This window comes from Pimephales promelas, chromosome 2, assembly GCF_988280905.1.
Source record: "Pimephales promelas chromosome 2, fPimPro1.hap1.1, whole genome shotgun sequence".
In the NCBI taxonomy this organism is placed as follows: Eukaryota; Metazoa; Chordata; class Actinopteri; order Cypriniformes; family Leuciscidae; genus Pimephales; species Pimephales promelas.
The window spans coordinates 25604140-25623100 of record NC_142770.1 but is presented as its reverse complement, the minus strand read 5'-3'; the positions used below and the strand labels follow the sequence as shown (position 1 = coordinate 25623100).

The following is an 18961-nucleotide window of genomic DNA, read 5'->3' as shown; positions in this document are numbered from 1 at the left end:
TAGAATGGTGCCCAGTGGTAACATGTAGTGGGAAAAGAGAGAAGGCGCTAAGATAGATCCTTGAGGAAGGCCACAGGTTAGATGCGCAACAGACGAAGAGCAAGTACGACCCGGGAGATAAGACTGGAACCACTGGAGGACGATACCTTTTAGGCCCACATCACATTCTAGTCTGGATATCAGGATAGAGTGGTCGATTGTACCAAAAGCTGCCGACAGATCCAGAAGAACAAGAGCCACAGAGTCGCCAGTGTCAGTGGAACGATAGATGTCATTTAAGGCCGGATTATATAGCGCCTAAAAACGCGTAGAAAACGCTGGGCGCGCCGCATACTCTATTTTGCAAAGCGCCAGGGCGGTTGCACTTCAGTTGGTTCTTGTCACATGACCTATTGTGTGCGTATGGTGTGCTTGCGGTATTCTGAAAAGTTGAGATGTTTTTATCTCGACGCGGCGCGGACGCGCATGGAAAAAACGAGCGCGTCGCACCGCGACCGCACCGCTTCCATTATGAGGCCTACATTTGAAATAACAAACTTGAGCGCGCAAAAGACGCGATATGTGAACCGGCCCTAAAACTCTCAGCAGAGCAGATTCAGTACTGTGAGCAGACTTAAAACCAGATTGAAATTTTTCTGAAATATCATTGCATTTTAGAAAGAGCTGGAGTTGGTCAAGAACAACTTTTTATAACACCTTAGAGACAAAAGGCAAAACAGAGATAGGACGGAAGTTATTTAACACGGCAGGATCCAGTGAAGGCTTCTTGAGTAACGAAGTGACAGTGGCCTCCTTAGGGACAGCAGGGATAGAGCCGGTAAGGCAGCACTTATTAACAAAGGACACCAATCCTGGCCCTAAATTCATTTAAGAAACTTAGAAGAGATGATGTCAAGAGAGCAGTACGAAGGTTTCATCTTAGTGATAATTTCTTTGAGGAGATTCAGAGTGATTGGCTCAAAAGCATCCCAGGTAACAGAACTCATCAACTGGCTAGTTGCAAAGCGGCTGGCATTGCATCTCAAGTTAGATATTTTGTCAATAAAAAATCTCAAGAAACGTTGACATAGCTCATCCGAAACACCATTTATTACATTTACCGAGTTTATAACAGAAAATAAAACCTTTGGTCTAGAGTGGTTTGCCATTATCATGTCAGAGAAGTGTGCAGCTTTAGCAGCCTTTACAGCATTCTGGTAGGACGACAGACAAAATGTAGCTTGTCCTTCTTCCATTTGCGCTCAGCCTTTCTGCTAGCTTGTCTTAATCGCCGAATATCCACGTTGAGCCATGGTTCAGATTTCGGTTTAGGTTTGAAGGGTTTAAGCGGAGCAGTTTCATTTAGGGCATTTAACCAAGTGGAGTATAACAGACCGAGATGTTGGTCGGCATCTAATTCCAATAGTGGAGAGTTCAGAAGCAAGTGTGTGGAGGAATTCATAAAGTGCCCGTTAAAATCAAATTGGCTCATGGTCCGAAAGCATAAAATCAGATATCACAACATCACTAATCACTATCCCATATGAAAGCACAAAGTCCAAAGTGTGACCCTTAATGTGAGTGGAATCATTTATCCACTGGGCTAGGTTAAAAGATTCAATGAGGCTGAGAAAATCCTTTGACAGAGTGTTAGGCCGTGTGTCCACCAAAGCATTTTTCCACGCGCCTGACGTATGTTTTCAATTGTTTTCAATGGGAGCGCCGCGTTTTTTAAACGCCATGAGCGTACCGAGGCGCTGAGCGTTTTTTTTTTCCAGCTGAAGCGCCGAGCGCCCAGCGTTTTTACTGGTCGCTGGTAGTTGAAAAATGTTCAACTTTGGATAAAACGCAGCACTCATCACTGTCACATTTTACCCAGCCGTCCAATCACAGTGGAAGAGGGGCGGGACTAATACCACACCGACCAACTGTCACAACATTCAAACTGCTGCGGATATTCTGTATCATAGCAACGAAACATCTCAACGGAAAAAACGTTGCGCTGCCAAAACGCTCTCAAGCGCCCAAAGCACGGCGTCTTCAGGAGAGCGTCTATCGTTTTCAGCTGGCTAACGCTTTGGTGGACACACGGCCTTAGATTGACAACAAACGTGGATATTAAAATCACCAACCAATAGAATCGAAACTTGACGGCCCAGAAAGTCATTGAAGAAAATGTTTAAATATTCAACACACAACAGTGGCTCAAGTATAAGTTTATCAACGAGAATACTTTTGTGCGGAAATAAAACAAAAATAACGACTTTATTCGACTATACTTCCTTCTGGGCCTGAGACGAGAGTTCAAGAGAAGAAGTTGTATAATAACAACGCAATTCTCGTGCATGCGTCGTGGAAATCTCTCGAACTTCGCGTCGCTTGATAAACTTATACTTGAGCCACTGTAGTCACATGGAATATTTAAACATTTTCTTTAATGACTTTCTGGGCCGTCAAGTTTCGTTCCCTTAGGCAGCCTACGTAGCAGTGATCCACCTCCCAAATTTAATCAAAAATATCTTCATTTTTTTTCCGAAGACGAACAAAGGTCTTACTTAAGGTCTTAAGGATCTTAAGGATCTGTTGAGATTTGCAGCGACAGTTCAACAAATCTGACTTGTGTGTAAAAACGGGGGAATAGTGTTTATAGTTTAATGAACAGGATGTCCTTTTTGATAAATGGCATTATGGTTTTAGTTCAAAAGCCTGGTTATAGTGTTTAAGCAGTCATATCATCGCTGGTGCGGCTGAACGCTGCTTTTGTCTAAGAGTTTGTCAGCTACATTGTGTCCATGTGGACCCGGACTGCACACGGCTTCGTTTAAATTCATGTCTCGTTTCTCTGTGTTAGCACTTTTTACATTGAGGTGATTATGAAGCCAACTGAGCGGGAAGATCTCCCCCCCTCTCACAGGCACAATCCCTATAGCACTCCATCACTCGTGTGGCGGTAGGGACAGGCAGTGGCTCTGAATGTCATTCACGTTCACATGTTCAAATGTACCTTTTTTTTTTAAAGGGATGGTGCACACCGAAATGAAAATTCAGTTATCATTTACTTAAATATAAGTATTTCTTTTGTAGATTTTACCCCTCCAAAAAATAAATGTGTGCGAGCATGGTATTCTATAATAAATATCCCGAAAGATATTCAAATATATGTTCATTTAAAGCATTTACAAGCTGTGATAAAAAAACACTTCCAACTAGTTTTTTAAATATATGACTCTCCTGGTTTCTCTATTCTGTCACTGGTGGAGTTTTGGTTTCTTGCCACTTTTGGCTTGACATTTAATTATTGATATTACTGATTGTTGATCGAAATAAAGTGTAACTGTCAATTCTACTGTTGTCCATAGCTATGAATGGGGAAAGTCGAGTTCATTTGCAATTTGCATTTACAGTTGATCATAAAACATTAGATCAGGATTTGAAGCCAGCCCCCTTGCATTATTCTAAACACCAATGATACCAGTAGAATGATTGGTTGTTCTCTAGTCTGACATCATACTGTGAATGTGATTTATGAAAGGCTCTCGGTTCACTCAGCTTATGAAACCGAAGCAATCATGCTCTGTGTTCATGTTGCAGTGATTGCAAGGCTATTATCAGAGTAATGGCCTTCTTTGTCCAGGTGAGATAGTCTCGTAAGCTGCTCTGTGTATCTTCTGTATTATCCAGGTACAGCCTGATCAGATCCAGCTTACGGTAAATCTTAAGTGTGGCTCTGCTCTGTGTGTGAGTGCAGGATGAAGAGGGAGATAGAGGTAAAGATTAGATGGCCATGATCAAAGTCGCCATTCAATTTAGTAACGGTCAGAAAATGGCCATGTAGAGTCAAGAGCTGAATCAGAGGAACTCAATGTCAAACTGACCTTGAAGAACAGAAAATAGAAACCTGATACAGAAATATCTTCATCATCAACCCCCCCCCCCCTCTCTCTCTCTCTATGTAGTTTTGTTACCTTCATTATTAGTGCATGTGTGTCAGCTGTGTTTATTAATTATCCTCGTTATGTTCACTACTTAAGTTGTTTCTTCTCCTGCACTCCATGTCCGCTCACCGTAATGTGTTCCTGTTAAAGTGTTGTTTGGATGGTAACACTTTAGAATACACTTCCTTCGTTAATGAATAACTACACAAGAACCAATGAGTAACACAATATTAACAATCTAGTAACTATTATTAACTAACAAGAAACTCTGATTAACGAACTAGTAAGTAATAGCGCACAGACGAAAGTGGTAGTTCACTATTAAGTAATCAATAACTACTATTTTTTTAATACCTCCCAGAGAACTACTGAAAAAGTTTATTAACAATCTAGTAATTACTATTAACTAAAAGAAACTCTTATTAACAAATTAGTAAGTAATAGCTCACAGATGAAAGTGTTACTAGATACTTCTGTGGGAATTACTAATTATTTGGATTCGTATTATAAAGTGAAAATCATTGGAACTAACTAGTAATTACTCAAGTGTTACTAAAGACATTTTCTAAAAGTATACTAAAGTTCACCAAAAATCTCAAACGTTTGCACAAATCATGACTAGATCATGTAGTAACACTTGAGTAATTACTAGTTAGTTCCAATGATCTTCACTTTATAATACGGATCCAAATAATTAGTAATTCCCACAGAAGTATCAAGTAACACTTTCATCTGTGAGCTATTACTTACTAATTCATTAATAAGAGTTTCTTTTAGTTAATAGTTGTTACTAGATTATTAATAAACTTTTTCAGTAGTTCTCTGGGAAGTATTAAAAAAATGGTAGTTATTAATTAGTTAATAGTGAACTACCACTTTCATCTGTGCGCTATTACTTAGTTCGTTAATCAGAGTTTCTTGTTAGTTAATAATAGTTACTAGATTGTTAATGGTTCTTGTGTAGTTAATCATTAACGCAGGAACTGTATTCTAAAGTGTTACCCAAATCTTATATTTATAAAAAAAAGAACAATGGACATAAGTTTACAAGTGGTTAATTAATACAAAGAAATTAAGAGCCACAAACCTGTATATAAAACTATTTTTATTTTAGTTACACTATCCACTAAATAAATACAATAAATAGACAGGATTGTGATGCAAGATGCAAAATTGATGCTGAAAATTCAGAACAGTCGCATGCCTTGATCAAACAGGATCTGGTTATTTTATGCTTAAGATAGATAAATAAATATCAGTTATCATTTTTTAGACAATTTTTATTACATTGATCTCACCTAAATGCTGGTTTTTACAATGGGGTAATTTTTTGATTTAGAGTTTATGCAACACATGGAAGCTTGATTTCAATCTTTGAATTCAATTGAAAAAAGACATAATTTTGCGTGTTTTTAACTGTTAAAGCGTTATAATCGATGCAAAAGAACTTGTGTTACTGGCGAGCTGTTTGTGAGGCGGACTTAGGTTCATCTAGTTTCAGATTGGAGTCACGCCAGTATAGAGACAGGTTTGATGAGGATCAGTGTCGATGGCTGTTGTGTCGATGAGGCCTTCACAGGGGAGAGTCTAGTTCACACAATCTCTGCTGACAATTCAGGGATGCTTTGTGGACCTGTGTCGGCTCAGGTCCACCATCTGATCTGGATACGGCCTGGATCCGGCTGACTTAAACCTCGGAAAAAGCAGAAAGACTAACATTAAGACTAACAGATACACTGTTAGAAAAAAGGGTACAAAAGCTGCACTTTTGTACCTAAAGGGTGCATACTGGTACCATCTGTCTGTCTGTCTGTCTGTATATCTGTCTATCTATCTATCTATCTATCTATCTATCTATCTATCTATCTATCTATCTATCTATCTATCTATCTATCTATCTATCTATCTATCTATCTATCTATCTATCTATCTATCTATCTATCTATCTATCTATCTATCTATCTGTCTGTCTGTATATCTGTCTATCTATCTATCTGTCTGTCTGTCTGTCTGTCTGTCTGTCTGTCTGTATATCTATCTATCTATCTATCTATCTATCTATCTATCTATCTATCTATCTATCTATCTATCTATCTGTCTGTCTGTCTGTCTGTCTGTCTGTATATCTGTCTATCTATCTATCTATCTATCTATCTATCTATCTATCTATCTATCTATCTATCTATCTATCTATCTGTCTGTCTGTCTGTCTGTCTGTCTGTCTGTCTGTCTGTCTGTCTGTCTGTCTGTCTGTCTGTCTGTCTGTCTGTCTGTCTGTCTGTCTGTCTGTCTGTCTGTCTGTCTGTCTGTCTGTCTGTCTGTCTGTCTGTCTGTCTGTCTGTCTGTCTGTCTGTCTGTCTGTCTGTCTATCTATCTATCTATCTATCTATCTATCTATCTATGTCTGTCTGTCTGTCTGTCTGTCTATCGCTGTACAGCAAAAACTATTGATTTATAAATATTTTGCAGTGTTTTTCACTGTAAAGCTGCATTGATACAATCTGTATTGTAAAAAGCAATAAATCATGGTGACATGACTGATCTGTCTGTCTGCTATGTAGTTTCAGATAACCTTAGAAAACAATCTCTAAACTGTATTGTATGGGGTAGGGGGTTGTCAGTATTGTCAGTAAAAAATCACCGGTTGTCAGTATTTAATGACCGAATTTTCCATTTGGGTGAATTATAACCTTTAATACCTCAGCATCCTGACAGTTACATGTTGGGCCAGCGTGAAGCCCTCCGTCACCAGTCAGTGGTATTGATTGTGTTCTGGGATGGACAGATCTGTCTCCTTCAGTGACAAACAGATCTGTGCGCTGGACGACAGCTGCTTGTCCAGACAAATCTCTCTTGCATTTCATCTTCCTTCAAGCAACACTATACTGATTTCCCATTTCTCTTTTATCCAACATATTTCCTTTTATTTCTGCATTTGTTTAAGCACCCAGACTTCTTCACTGGAATTTCGGTTCAATCCCCCACAGACTCATTTTACTTTATTGACTCTGTCTGTATCTCTTGTATCATCGATCTCTAGCAGTGTGATTATCTGTATATGATAATCACACCTTACCGCTGGACAACAGGGTCTTAATTTCTTTCTGATACATTGCTCTCAGAAGTCCTCATACTGTTGATTTAGGTCACATCCAACCCTGGGGAAAGTATCTAGTCTCTTGTTTGCCCACAAAAAGTGCTGAATGATGTTATTGAAACTGTCCATGCGAGTGACTGCTTGTGAAATATTATATTACAGACGCATGCTCACCTTGTGAAATGATCCTGCTGTGAGGCAAGGTTTGGAATCCATCTCTAGCATGTCATTTTATGATAAATGACACTTAATGTCCAGCAATTTACTTCACCTTGGTCACATAAAGGTCAAAGAGACAGTCTGCAGCAATATTTCCTTTATTGTTAAGCCGCAACATGGCAAAAAGAGTTCATATTTCATATTAATAGCGTTCTCTTGCTGTAGGTAAATACATTAAGCGTGATCAGTGTAGTCTTATTCAGGAACAAATGATTTTTTGCTCACCTTTTTTTAATGAATCGCTCAAAAGACTCACAAACTAGCTTATTTCCGTGTTTTCTCAATGAAACCATCGACATTTCATGATAAATTACCTTCATTGGAGTGAGTGAACGAAGATGGAAATGTGTTTTTAATATAATACACACACTATATTATTTTATTATATTATATTATTTAATGTGGGTGTATTTTAGCCAGCAAAAGTATGAATATTTTAGGAAAATAGCTTTAGGATAATAAAGATAATTTTGTTCTTGTTGATGTTAAAAGTTTCTAAGTGAAACCAACATGTAAAGGGCACCTTTGGCTTCTGTATAGTGACGAGTATTGGACTTGGCAATGCATCAATGAAGCATTTTATGTTTTTCATTTTATTTCAAACTAGAGTAATTCTTCACAGCTGGCTCTACATTAGGAAAAGCATGTCCATTGTTGTTGTCAGACTTGGGCAATCAACTATGAACCTTTTAACCTCCAAAACGCATTATCTCCAGCTTTGACAGGACAAATGCAGAAAAATGACACTGGTGAATATTGCAGTCCAGTGCTCCCACTGCACATCTCACTGTCATCCGTCTGACCTGATAGAAAATCCATTTATTTTTGCACTTTACAATGCATCTAAATGGCTTCATCAGGAAGCAGATCCATGTGACCGGGTAAGAAAGCAAAGTCTTGCCGAGTCAGTCTGTTCACAGGAATGAATTAATGAACTAACATCATTAGGACAGCTTCCGCATGCATGAACATTTTCCTTGTAATTAGGTTTGCAAAAATGTTTGCCCGTTCCAAACACCTTGTGCTTCATTTTCTTCTGTTTTACATGTAAATGTAGTACCATTAAATCTCTGACTAAACGACTAAAAACGCTTTATTATGCATGCCAGATAAGTAATTGTCAACGTCACTTTATAAAGAAACGCTCATGCCTACGGACTAAACATGTAATATGTATGCCGTCACTGTTCTCACAGATTCATGTTTCAAAAACTTTGCGTTCTCAGGCCACCAAACGCTGTTGATGTGTAAACGCATTAAAAGATTTCTGTTTTCAGTTAAAACGGTGTCATGTAAACTGTAAAGCTGCTGTAAAACACTCTGGTTGTTAAAAAAGCTCTATAGACCATTTCACAAGATGTAAACAACACTGGTCCAGAAACACTTCCTGTTTCAGTTTGTAACTGTTTTCTTTATTTCACATGTAAAGAAAACATCTTAAAGATGTTTGTTTAACTTTTTGATTCAGTTTTAAATGTTCTGTTGGTTGTATTTTATCCCAGCTTTTATGTAGTGTTAAAAAACTGAAACAGGAAGTGCTTCTGGACCAGTGTTGTTTACATCTTGTGAAATGGTCTATATAAATGAAGGTGACTTGACTCCAATTCCTTCAGTAATCAATCTAATCTAAACAAGACAAACTAAACTTACGTAAAGGGATAGTTCACCCAAAAATGAAAATTCTGTCAGTATTTACTCTCCCTCATGTTGTTCCAACCCTGTAATACCTTCGTTCATCTTCTTAACATGAATTAAGATATTTTTGATTAAATCTGAGAGCTGGATCACTCCTGCATACTAGTCCATAGGCTTCTTGAGGGATTGAAAGTTATTAAAGACATCGTTAAAATAGTCCAAGTGACTACAGTGGCTTAATCTTAACTTTATCAAGCATTGAGAATACCTTTTGTGCGCAAAAACAAACACTTTATTTCAACTATTCATATCTTTCTCTTTGGGCCTCTAGTCAGTTAACCCTCTGGGGACGGCCCAAAATGGCATACTTTTACAAATGTGTAATTATCTTAAATTGTTGAAATAAATTCGTTATTTTTGTTTGTTTTTTTTGTGCACAAAAAGTATTCTCGACGCTTGATAAACTTAAGATTGAGCCACTGTAGTCACTTGGACTATTTTAACGATGTCTTTAATAACTTTTCGAGGCCTGCAAGTTGAAATCATTTAAAAGCCTATGGAGGAGTGATCCAGCTCTCAGATTTCATCAAAAAATGTCTTAATTCGTGTTCAGAAGATGAACGTTGGTCTTACGGGGTTGGAACAACATGAGGGTGAGTAAATACTGACAGAGTTTTCATTTTTGGGTGAACTAACCCTTTAATACCTTAAAAGTCTTTCATACCTTATTGCGAAAATCAACTAAGCAGGAATAATCAAATAATAATCAGAGAATACTATTAATTGTGAACATGTCATGAATCTTATCACATCACATTTATGAGTCATAAGAAGATAGCAGTAATACAGGGATCTTGCTTTCATTCCGCCTCCAGGTTCATTCATAATTAAGTAAAATCACGTGAGATCATTCTCCCAGGGTATGGAAAGCTGTTGTCCACCATTTGATATGAACACAGCATGAAATATCTGCAGGGTATTATGGTCCTCGCCCACTTTCATGTTGACTTGGAAAATTACCATCTCTTTTAAAAGCTGAAGGCACATTGCAGACCCAGATAAATTTGTCTTGGATGTAGACTGAGATGTGATTCCCTCCGTTTTTGAAGAAGGACACGGAGGTTTCACCAAGTAAGACATGATTTTGGATAAGGATCTTGTGTTGAAACCCCAAGATCTGGGTGGTTCCCATTGGGCAGTTGGTACCTCCTGGTTGGTGCCTTTTTTTTATTTGGTCCTGGGGTGAAAATGTGACCTTGAGTTTTGTAAGATTCAATCATAGACATCATGATAAGATCAACAAGTCATTTTAAACATTGCAAGCAACATATAAATCTGTAACAGACTTCCACTGAAGGTAAGCTGAGCTGGACCCAAGAGGTGTAAAAGTGTCTATCACGTTAAATCTGTTATTTTGTTGTAATGTTATCCGTTGTCTAGGCAACTATGTTACAAAATACAATAGTATTTATTTAGCTAGCGTTTAGCTAACCCGAGTGAAAACAGCACAGTGTGAAGCCATGTACATTAATGACGATTTGAGACAAATAAATGTAAATTTAATATAAAACTATGAAAATGGCGCTCTGTGGCGCGGCAGGGTTTTGAACAAGGTCGTGAGCTGTAGCTTGCCGCCGCGGACAGACGCAGTATGCCGCCGCCGGTGTGTGTAAGCTCATAGAGAATAATGTGTTTGAATTTTAAAGACATAGCACTGCGCGACGCAGCGCTGAGCTTCTCGTCTGGTGTGCGACCCCCTTAAGTGTCTATTTCCTGATCTCTGATGAATTTTATACATTTGTAGATGTTTTAACCTGTTAACTGTCACCCCCCCTTTTTTGAATAGACATGAAAATGCACATTTCGAACTTAAATGGTTGTAATTCAAGAATGCTTTGGAATATAGACATATGATTGGTCTTGTTTTAAAGAAGACATTTGGCAGATTTTTGTAGAAGTGAAATAAATTAAGAAAGTGAAACAGAAAAAAAGTTATAGAAGTTAGAGTTTATGGAAATGTACAATGTAAAAATATTAATTATTAATATTTTACATAAAATATATATTTTCAAAACCTGGGCTACTCTAAAATGGCAGAAAGATCAAAGCCAAAAATCTGAACAAGTTGTGTTTCAAATTTTAGGTTGATATCTCAAAAAATGAGCTTTCAGTAAGATTTTGTTTGAGCGCAGTACCAAACTTTTTCACTAGGGCACAATCAGACTCCATTACTGCCCATATAAGGGCGTCTGCATTTCCATTCATGTTTTGAGTGATATGAACCCTTATTTTCACAATTTTCATACAATTTCTGAAGTAGAGATCCTATTCAGGAGTAGTATGGGAAGTTTGGCAGATTTTGATATGAATTGAACCTCTAAGAAACACATACAAAGAACACGCATGTAAGTCATAGCTAGCTGCCACGTCACAAATGGTGAATTTATTATTTTTTTCTTGATATTTTAAACTTTTCAGACCTTTTTTTCCCAAAATAATTGAATGGATTCTATCTTTTGAACTTTTGGCATGAAAACAAACTGAGGTATCTACCATTTTTTCATGATTTTTCATGTTTATTGCTATTTTAAAACAAAGGTCTGAACACGCCTTATGAGTATGAAAATATTCTTGTTTTATATTGATAAATTATGGCTCCTCTGTAATATATTTTGACAATCAGTCACCAAATATGGAAACTAGAGATTGTAAGCTTTCAAATGATATATAGTTTGTCAATATTATTTAAGGTATTTACTAAGATATTATTGTTTTAAAAATATAGTGGCAAACGTCCCACCTGTGGGACGGTGACAGTTAAGTGGTTAATGAGGCATTTGTATAATTAAAAGGAATAATAGTTGTCAGTAGTCTCTGTTTAGCTGACCCATCCATAACGTATAAAAGAATACATATACAGAGTACAGTTTCTTAATGGTAGATGATGGTAGTTAATTACATTTTTAATAAAACATTTGCAAGGGGTTTGCTCTGAGTTTTTGTTAAATGTTTGCTCTGAGTTTTTGTTAAATTTACACAGTTTTGACCGCTTCGAAACAGTGGATCGTTTTGTGAAGCAATTGGTTCAATTGATTTGAAGCTTTGAAAAGCAGAGTATTAAGTTGCATTTAGTTTTATCCAACACAGATGAATCTGGCAACATTTTATTGTGCTGGTTGTTGTACATATGCTTTAACCATGAAGCTAAAAATAGCAGTGACTAACCCTTCTAGCAAACACTTTAAAATGAATCATGTGACTCGCTTCTCATCGTTCGAGGTGCTCAAGCGTCAAGAGTCCAGATAGATGCAATGAAAGCACACAGTGACCAGGGGCTGTGAACATTTATGACTCAATGATGCATTGCTAATTTTTATTGTCCTTCATGTTGCAATCAACACATTGAAGCGCATCACGTCATGATCGCCATCAGATGATGCTGGACATTATTATCTTACTTGAGAGTCAGTTTGAATGTGTCTGAATGCCATGATTGAAAGTGCCATGATGTATGTTTTTTTAATAAGTAATGACTTTTGGTCTGTTCTTCACATAAGGCACTCTTCACAAATTCCTCTATAAAAAAACACAGGCTCATCCGGGTTACTGAAGTCAGCAGTGCTATACGCTTGCTAATAAAGGGTTTTCTTTGTGGAAGTTTTGCTTTTGGTGAGCTAATAAAATAATAAAACTTAGTTGAATAAAAATTCTGTGCACAGATTTTTAATTAGGCCTCGCTCGCTCGTTTCACACAAATGCGGCTGCTGCCATTTTGTGACAATTTTTTTGTACAGTGTTGGATTATAGGATAACAAACAGGTACAATTTTAAAACCTGTTTAATCTGAAATCAATATCTCTTATCCCCATAGTTATTGCGAGATTCTGTGTAATAAGTGGTATGATTGTAAACCGTGCCCCTTAAAGGGATCATGAACTGGCTTTTTAAATTTTATTATATTGTTGTCTGAGGTCACTTTGCATTCAAAAACATCAAAATGAATAAGTAATAGGCAATTTTCTACCCTAGTTTTGAGCCTATCTGAAAAACACTCGGTTTTAATGGCCGTCTCGCACTGTAGACTTGGAAGTAAACGCCCACTGCTGTGAGTGGATAACAGTTTTGCATATTATAATGAGTTTCGACTCACCCGTCGGTCCACTTGGGGGAAATTGTTCTGAAAACGTCCAATGTTGTAAAATGGCAACCGGAATGATTCTCCCATACATGTTCGACCCAGAGTCCGTGTGTTGCACCATTCCTGTCAGATCCAATATAGACGGCACAGCACCGTTCTTTACTCTTAATCGCTCTGCAAATCCAGTCTTGTTTACAAAACAATCCTCAGTGAAATTGAGCGAACAGACGGACAATGTTTTACCCTCATCAGCTGGAACGTCATTAAAAATAAAGTTTATCCATGCAGTCCTATTGGAATCCAGAGGAAGCTTATGCAGCGACTGTCTTCCACAACCAGGCGCTGCACAATATTCTGTATCGCTCGTTAGATCGATTTGGTTTGTCATCACGAGGTAGGAATCTATGTTATTTAGATTCCTATGCGTGTAATGCGCGAATCAGTGGGCGGGGCTAAATCTTCTTCTGCGGCGGTGGTGTTTTATCCTCTTTGACATCATAGTTCCCCATTTTGAAAAACGAGTCGTTTGCTGAGGCTGGTGTCAATAAAAGCTTTTATTGGACTAACAAGGACTTGCAGGATATTCTTATAATATAAGCTCAAGGAAAATTTGATTTCAGTTCATCACCCCTTTAAATGTAGTTTGAACTTGCCGCACTCTCTGCAAGGTTTTGCGTTTCAAAGACCTAATAAAATATTTAGACTCAGATCAATATTTTTTGTCCAATTATTCACTTACGTAGCAAGTAGCCTTGTAATAAGCAGGATGATGTACATCCAGCCGGTTGTTATCTCAGAATAAACCCCTTCAGGCCAATGCAAGATCTCTCCGCTTCGTGTCGGGTCCTCGGATGTACATTGTCCCTTACTAATAAACTGTTCATTCTTATTTATACATGTCCTCTCTTGTTTGAATCATATAGATCGTTTTCCGTAAAATAAGTGACGTCAAACGGGAGGAAGAGGAGATGCTGCGGAGGAAGAATGAAGCCCCTCTGAATCTACCTCCAGATCATCCTGTGCGCCGTCTCTTCCAGCGGTTCCGCCAGCAGAGAGAGGCCCGTCTGGCGGCGGAGCAAGCAAGTCAGGGAGAACCGGATCTCGAGAAAGGCAGAGCGGAGACAATGGTGCTCGAGATCAAGTCACCAACCAGCGTCATCACGGTCACTGAAAGTCCAGCCACTCCGGTTACGTCTTCCCCCGCCTCATCATCCTCGTCATGTCGAGCAAAAGTTTACGCTCCCGTGGCCTCCAATGGAAACTATACAAGAAATAAGTCCACAGAACCACCCAAAAGCAAAGGCTGGGGTCGGTTTAAAGAAGCCACAGCCAAGTCTGATCTCGCCTGGTGTCCCGTGTCCAAAGCCGAGTCCATGGAGATGCTACCAGACAGGACTAAGTCTCAAAATGAACTGTCCCTCAAGAAGACGGACTCGTGCGATAGCGGCATCACCAAGAGTGACCTGCGACTCGACAATATGGGTGACGGTAGTGCTCAAACCCCTCAGGAACGGAGCCCCATTCAGCCTGAGGGGAAACGGGCATTCCACTCCATTCCCGAACAAAGTCTTCAGGCCTGTTTTACGGAGCTGAAGCAGGAGCTGCGAGGAGACATCAGCTCCCTCAGCCGCAGAATGAGCGCACTCGAAGCACAGCTCGCAGAGATGCTCCGACTTCTCAAAGACAGAAAGACCTCAGGAACTTCGAACTTGTTTGACATTTCAAGGCCGGACTCTCCAGATTCAGAAAAGGATGATATGTTCTCCTAATGTGTTTCATGTCTGAAGACGGTTTGATCCTGTTCTAGTCAAAGCCGAACTGACCTCAATTAGTATTTTACTTTAAAGGTGAAGTATGTAAGATTTGTTATGTTAAAATACATTCTCTTAGTCTTAACCCAGTTTATGGACTGCTATTAGAATGCCATTCATGGGTTTCCAAAAAGTGTAAACATTTAAAGGGTTACTTCACCCAAAAATGAAAATTCTGGTAATTACTCACCCTCATGTTGTTCCAACCCCAAGACTTTCGTTCATGTTCGGAAAAAAAATTAAGATATTTTTGATTAAAGCTGAGAGTTGTGGCTACTGTAGCATAATGAGAGTTTGGCGTGTGGCTAGAAGTAGCAGACTGAGAGTTGGGGCGTGGCTAATGTGGCAGACTGAGAGTTTGAGGCGTGGCTATTGTAGCAGACTGAGAGTTTGGGGCACGGCTAGATGTAGCAGACTGAGAGTTGGGGAGTGGCTAATGTGGCAGACTGAGAGTTGGGGCGTGGCTAATGTAGCAGACTGAGAGTTGGGGCGTGGCTAATGTGGCAGACTGAGAGTTGGGGCGTGGCTACTGTAAGTCAAGTCAAGTCACACTTATTTATATAGCGCTTTTCACAATACAGATTGTATCAAAGCAGCTTCACAGTGATAACATGAAAGTAATACAACACAGATCAATAATATTGATCTGTAGCAGACTGAGAGTTGGGGGCGTGGCTAGAAGTACTAGACCGAGAGTTGGGGCGTGGCTACTGTAGCAGACTGAGAGTTTGGGGTGTGGCTTGAAGTAGCAAACTGAGAGTTGGGGGCGTGGCTAGAAGTAGTAGACTGAGAGTTTGGGGCGTGGCTACTGTAGCAGACTGAGAGTTTGGGGAGTGGCTACTGTAGCAGACTGAGAGTTTGGGGCGTGGCTACTGTAGCAGACTGAGAATTTGGGGAGTGGCTACTGTAGCAGACTGAGAGTTTGGGGCGTGGCTACTGTAGCAGACTGAGAATTTGGGGCGTGGCTACTGTAGCAGACTGAGAGTTTGGGGAGTGGCTACTGTAGCAGACTGAGAGTTTGGGGCGTGGCTACTGTAGCAGACTGAGAGTTTGGGGCGTGGCTACTGTGGCAGACTGGGAGTTTGGGGTGTGGCTACCGTAGCAGACTGAGAGTTTGGGGCGTGGCTACTGTAGCAGACTGTGAGTTTGGGGCGTGGCTACTGTAGCAGACTGAGAGTTTGGAGTGTGGCTACCGTAGCAGACTGAGAGTTTGGGGCGTGGCTACTGTAGCAGACTGAGAGTTGGGGCGTGGCTACTGTAGCAGACAGAGAGTTGGGGGCGTGGCTACTGTAGCAGCTAAAAGTATTTCTAAAATGTTGGATGGTGATCTAAAATGAAAGGTGATGAATTGGAGGAGGCGCAACACACAAATGGGGAAGAAATGCTTTATTTTTGAAATTCAACTAGGTGTCACTGGCGTTGAGAAATATACATACTTCACCTTTAAACTTAAAGAGTGTAATTTTTCGTTGTTAATATATTTTCTTCTTTTGTCTGGGCCATAACCTAGTGGACAGCAATCATATGATGTAACGCCACAATGGCTCATTACTTTTGCTTCTGTTTGTTGGAACAAGAATTACACACTTGAACTTGAAAATCAACACAGAATACAGAATATAACAGAATACAGTATGCCACTATAAAATCAGTTGTCAACTTTTCTTTATGGTATTTTTGTATGGTCATCCAAATCATTATTTGTATCTGTGAAATGTACAACTGCTGTCTTATTCTCACATCTGTCCAATCATACATAATTTGCACAATGGGCCCATTTATAAACAAGAGCAGTAAGAATTTCTGTGTAAAACCACATTTTGGAGTAGAATTATTGCATTCAATTAAATGTGAAAGTTTATGAAGGATTTATTTAATGAATCATGAATGATTAGCTCATGTTTTATGGACTGAGCCCATGCTTTTACAATAAAAGTGTGCCACCTTTGCAGATACTGTTGAATCCACATTTTAAAAGTCTTACTAAAAATCATGCACCTGGTAATTGTTTGGGACTGTATGCTGAATATAAGTTTTTATACTTGTTTTTTTACTATAAAATACTAATTTGCTTGTTTATGCGATAAAATGATTTGTGCCTGTTAATGTGACAACATGCAATATAGCAATAGTGACAAATGCAAAATAACCAAAATTCCAGTGTCTGTGAATTATTGGAGGATGACAAGTGTATTGCACTGTTTGTTTCATCATAACTCTAACTTTATATATATTCAAAAATAATAATAATAAAATAAAAGAGCCAAAGCAAATAAGGGAAATCTTAACTTGGGAATATCAAAAAGTGTATTATGTGTCATTTTTAACAGATGCATGAAGCCAAAAAATTATATGGTGGATAAGCAATACTGATAACTGTTTAGGTTTATAAATGAGGAATATGCCAGTTATATAAGATAATGAAGCATGAAATAAGGTACAGTTCATTTAGCATGTGCTTTTTAGCATTCTTGCCAAAAACCTATTCCCTTTTTAAAAGTGTTTTTTTGATTTGTAGATGTCATTTCAATGAAAGTGTAGGACAGTGGTATATCATAGCTTGTCCAAAACGTTCAAGTGTTTATGTCTTGAACGTTTTGCCGATATTTGCACTGCACAACTTTTAATGTTTGATTGACTATTCTGTAAGCAGGATGAATCACACACTGTGAAACTGAAAGACTTGACGGGACTTACTGATTGTACTTTCTTTTTTTAATGTCAGATTTAAGTCTAAAGATTACCAGAAAAAGGTAATTGCAAAAGTTTGAGATAATAGTTGTTTAACGTTTACGTTAGTTGTAAACAAATCCTGTATTTTTTTTTTTTTTTTGCAAGATCGAATTTTAAAGACTAAATTAATGAAAATACTTGATTTTTAAAGTATCATGGAAGTAAATGGAAAGTGTGAAAGCCATTTTGCTATTTAAAATTTCTGTTGCAACAAATGATTAATAAAAAGCGTACTTATGTTTTATTCAGATGTTTATTGCAGCAATAGTAATGTACAGATTACAGCAAATACAGATACATAAGAGAGAATAACATGAATGTAGCATATGTGAAAACTTTAAATGAACAGTGTTTGTTTGTTTGTTGCTGTGTTTTCACTTTGTCTGTGCACAAATGTGTATTTTTTTAATGTCTTAAAAAATTATTTGAATGTTTAATTTTTTTTAAACGTCTTTTATGTGAAGTCACTTTTATCAGGTCATGACACTTATATTATCAAAAAGAAATATAAATGAAAGGAATCATACTTAATTCTAAATGCTTTTATTATGCCCTGCCTATTTATAATCGATATAAGTGATTCTCATAAAATGACAAGAAAAGCAACTGTTTATTAAAATGTGTCAAATGTTATATTAAAGCATTTTATACTTTGCATTATTCATGGTCAGTCATATTGTTATTGGAATATATACAGAAAACATAAATCAAGAAAAAATAACAGATCATGCCAATCTTGAATAAATGTTACCCTTTTAAATAAATTACCTTTAAATTCTCAACTATTTAAGTGATACGTGATGTTTTTATACACTTCTGCTCAAAAGTTTGCGGTTAGTAAGAATGTTTTAAAAAGAAGTCTCTTAAAAATACAGTAATACTGTAATATATATGTTTTATATTTTAATATATTTTAAATGAACAGTAACTTTTGAATGTGTGTGTTTCCTGTTCTCCTCATCTTAGCCTGTTGGATCAGGCCATGCTTTTCTCTGAGTGTTTGTCTCGCTGTAGTTTCTTCAGACATTGGCGATTAAAGACGTGTACTTTCTTTGATGGGTCTTTTATCTGATTAGGCCCACAGAGCCAGTCTGATCCTTTGGGACAGATATTTGATTAAAGCGAGAGTTGATGTCTAAAGCTAATCACCTGTGTCATGGTTTCTATACAACTAAAGCTGAGTTACTAGTCATTTCATTCAAGTGACCCTTCGCAGGGAGCTTGATTGACAGGTGATCTGACCAATCATACTTCGCCATCCGCCATTTTGTCCGACAAAGCAGGATTTGAACTTGAAAAAAGGAGTGTACTGACGCCTTTCTGCGGTTAAAACAACATTCCTTATGTTCATTCATGTGTATTTGATGCTATAAATAAACTAGAAGGAAGAGATGATCGGATCACGAGAAGCTTT

General features: G+C 38.1%; 1 protein-coding gene across 3 annotated transcripts in view; it reads left to right on the top strand.

Annotated features, from left to right (window-relative positions):
* Positions 1-18692, top strand: part of kcnh1b (potassium voltage-gated channel, subfamily H (eag-related), member 1b) — a 72005-nt gene extending 53313 nt beyond the window's left edge. For 2 of the 3 annotated variants that reach the window (XM_039657253.2, XM_039657255.2), the window contains one exon: positions 13927-18692. In XM_039657253.2, the coding sequence (XP_039513187.2) occupies positions 13927-14772 (846 nt within the window). In that variant the 3' untranslated portion in view covers positions 14773-18692. The remainder of the gene's footprint in view (positions 1-13926) is intronic. The other variant, XR_016145931.1, reaches the window with a different exon arrangement.
* The last annotated feature ends 269 nt before the right edge of the window (positions 18693-18961 follow it).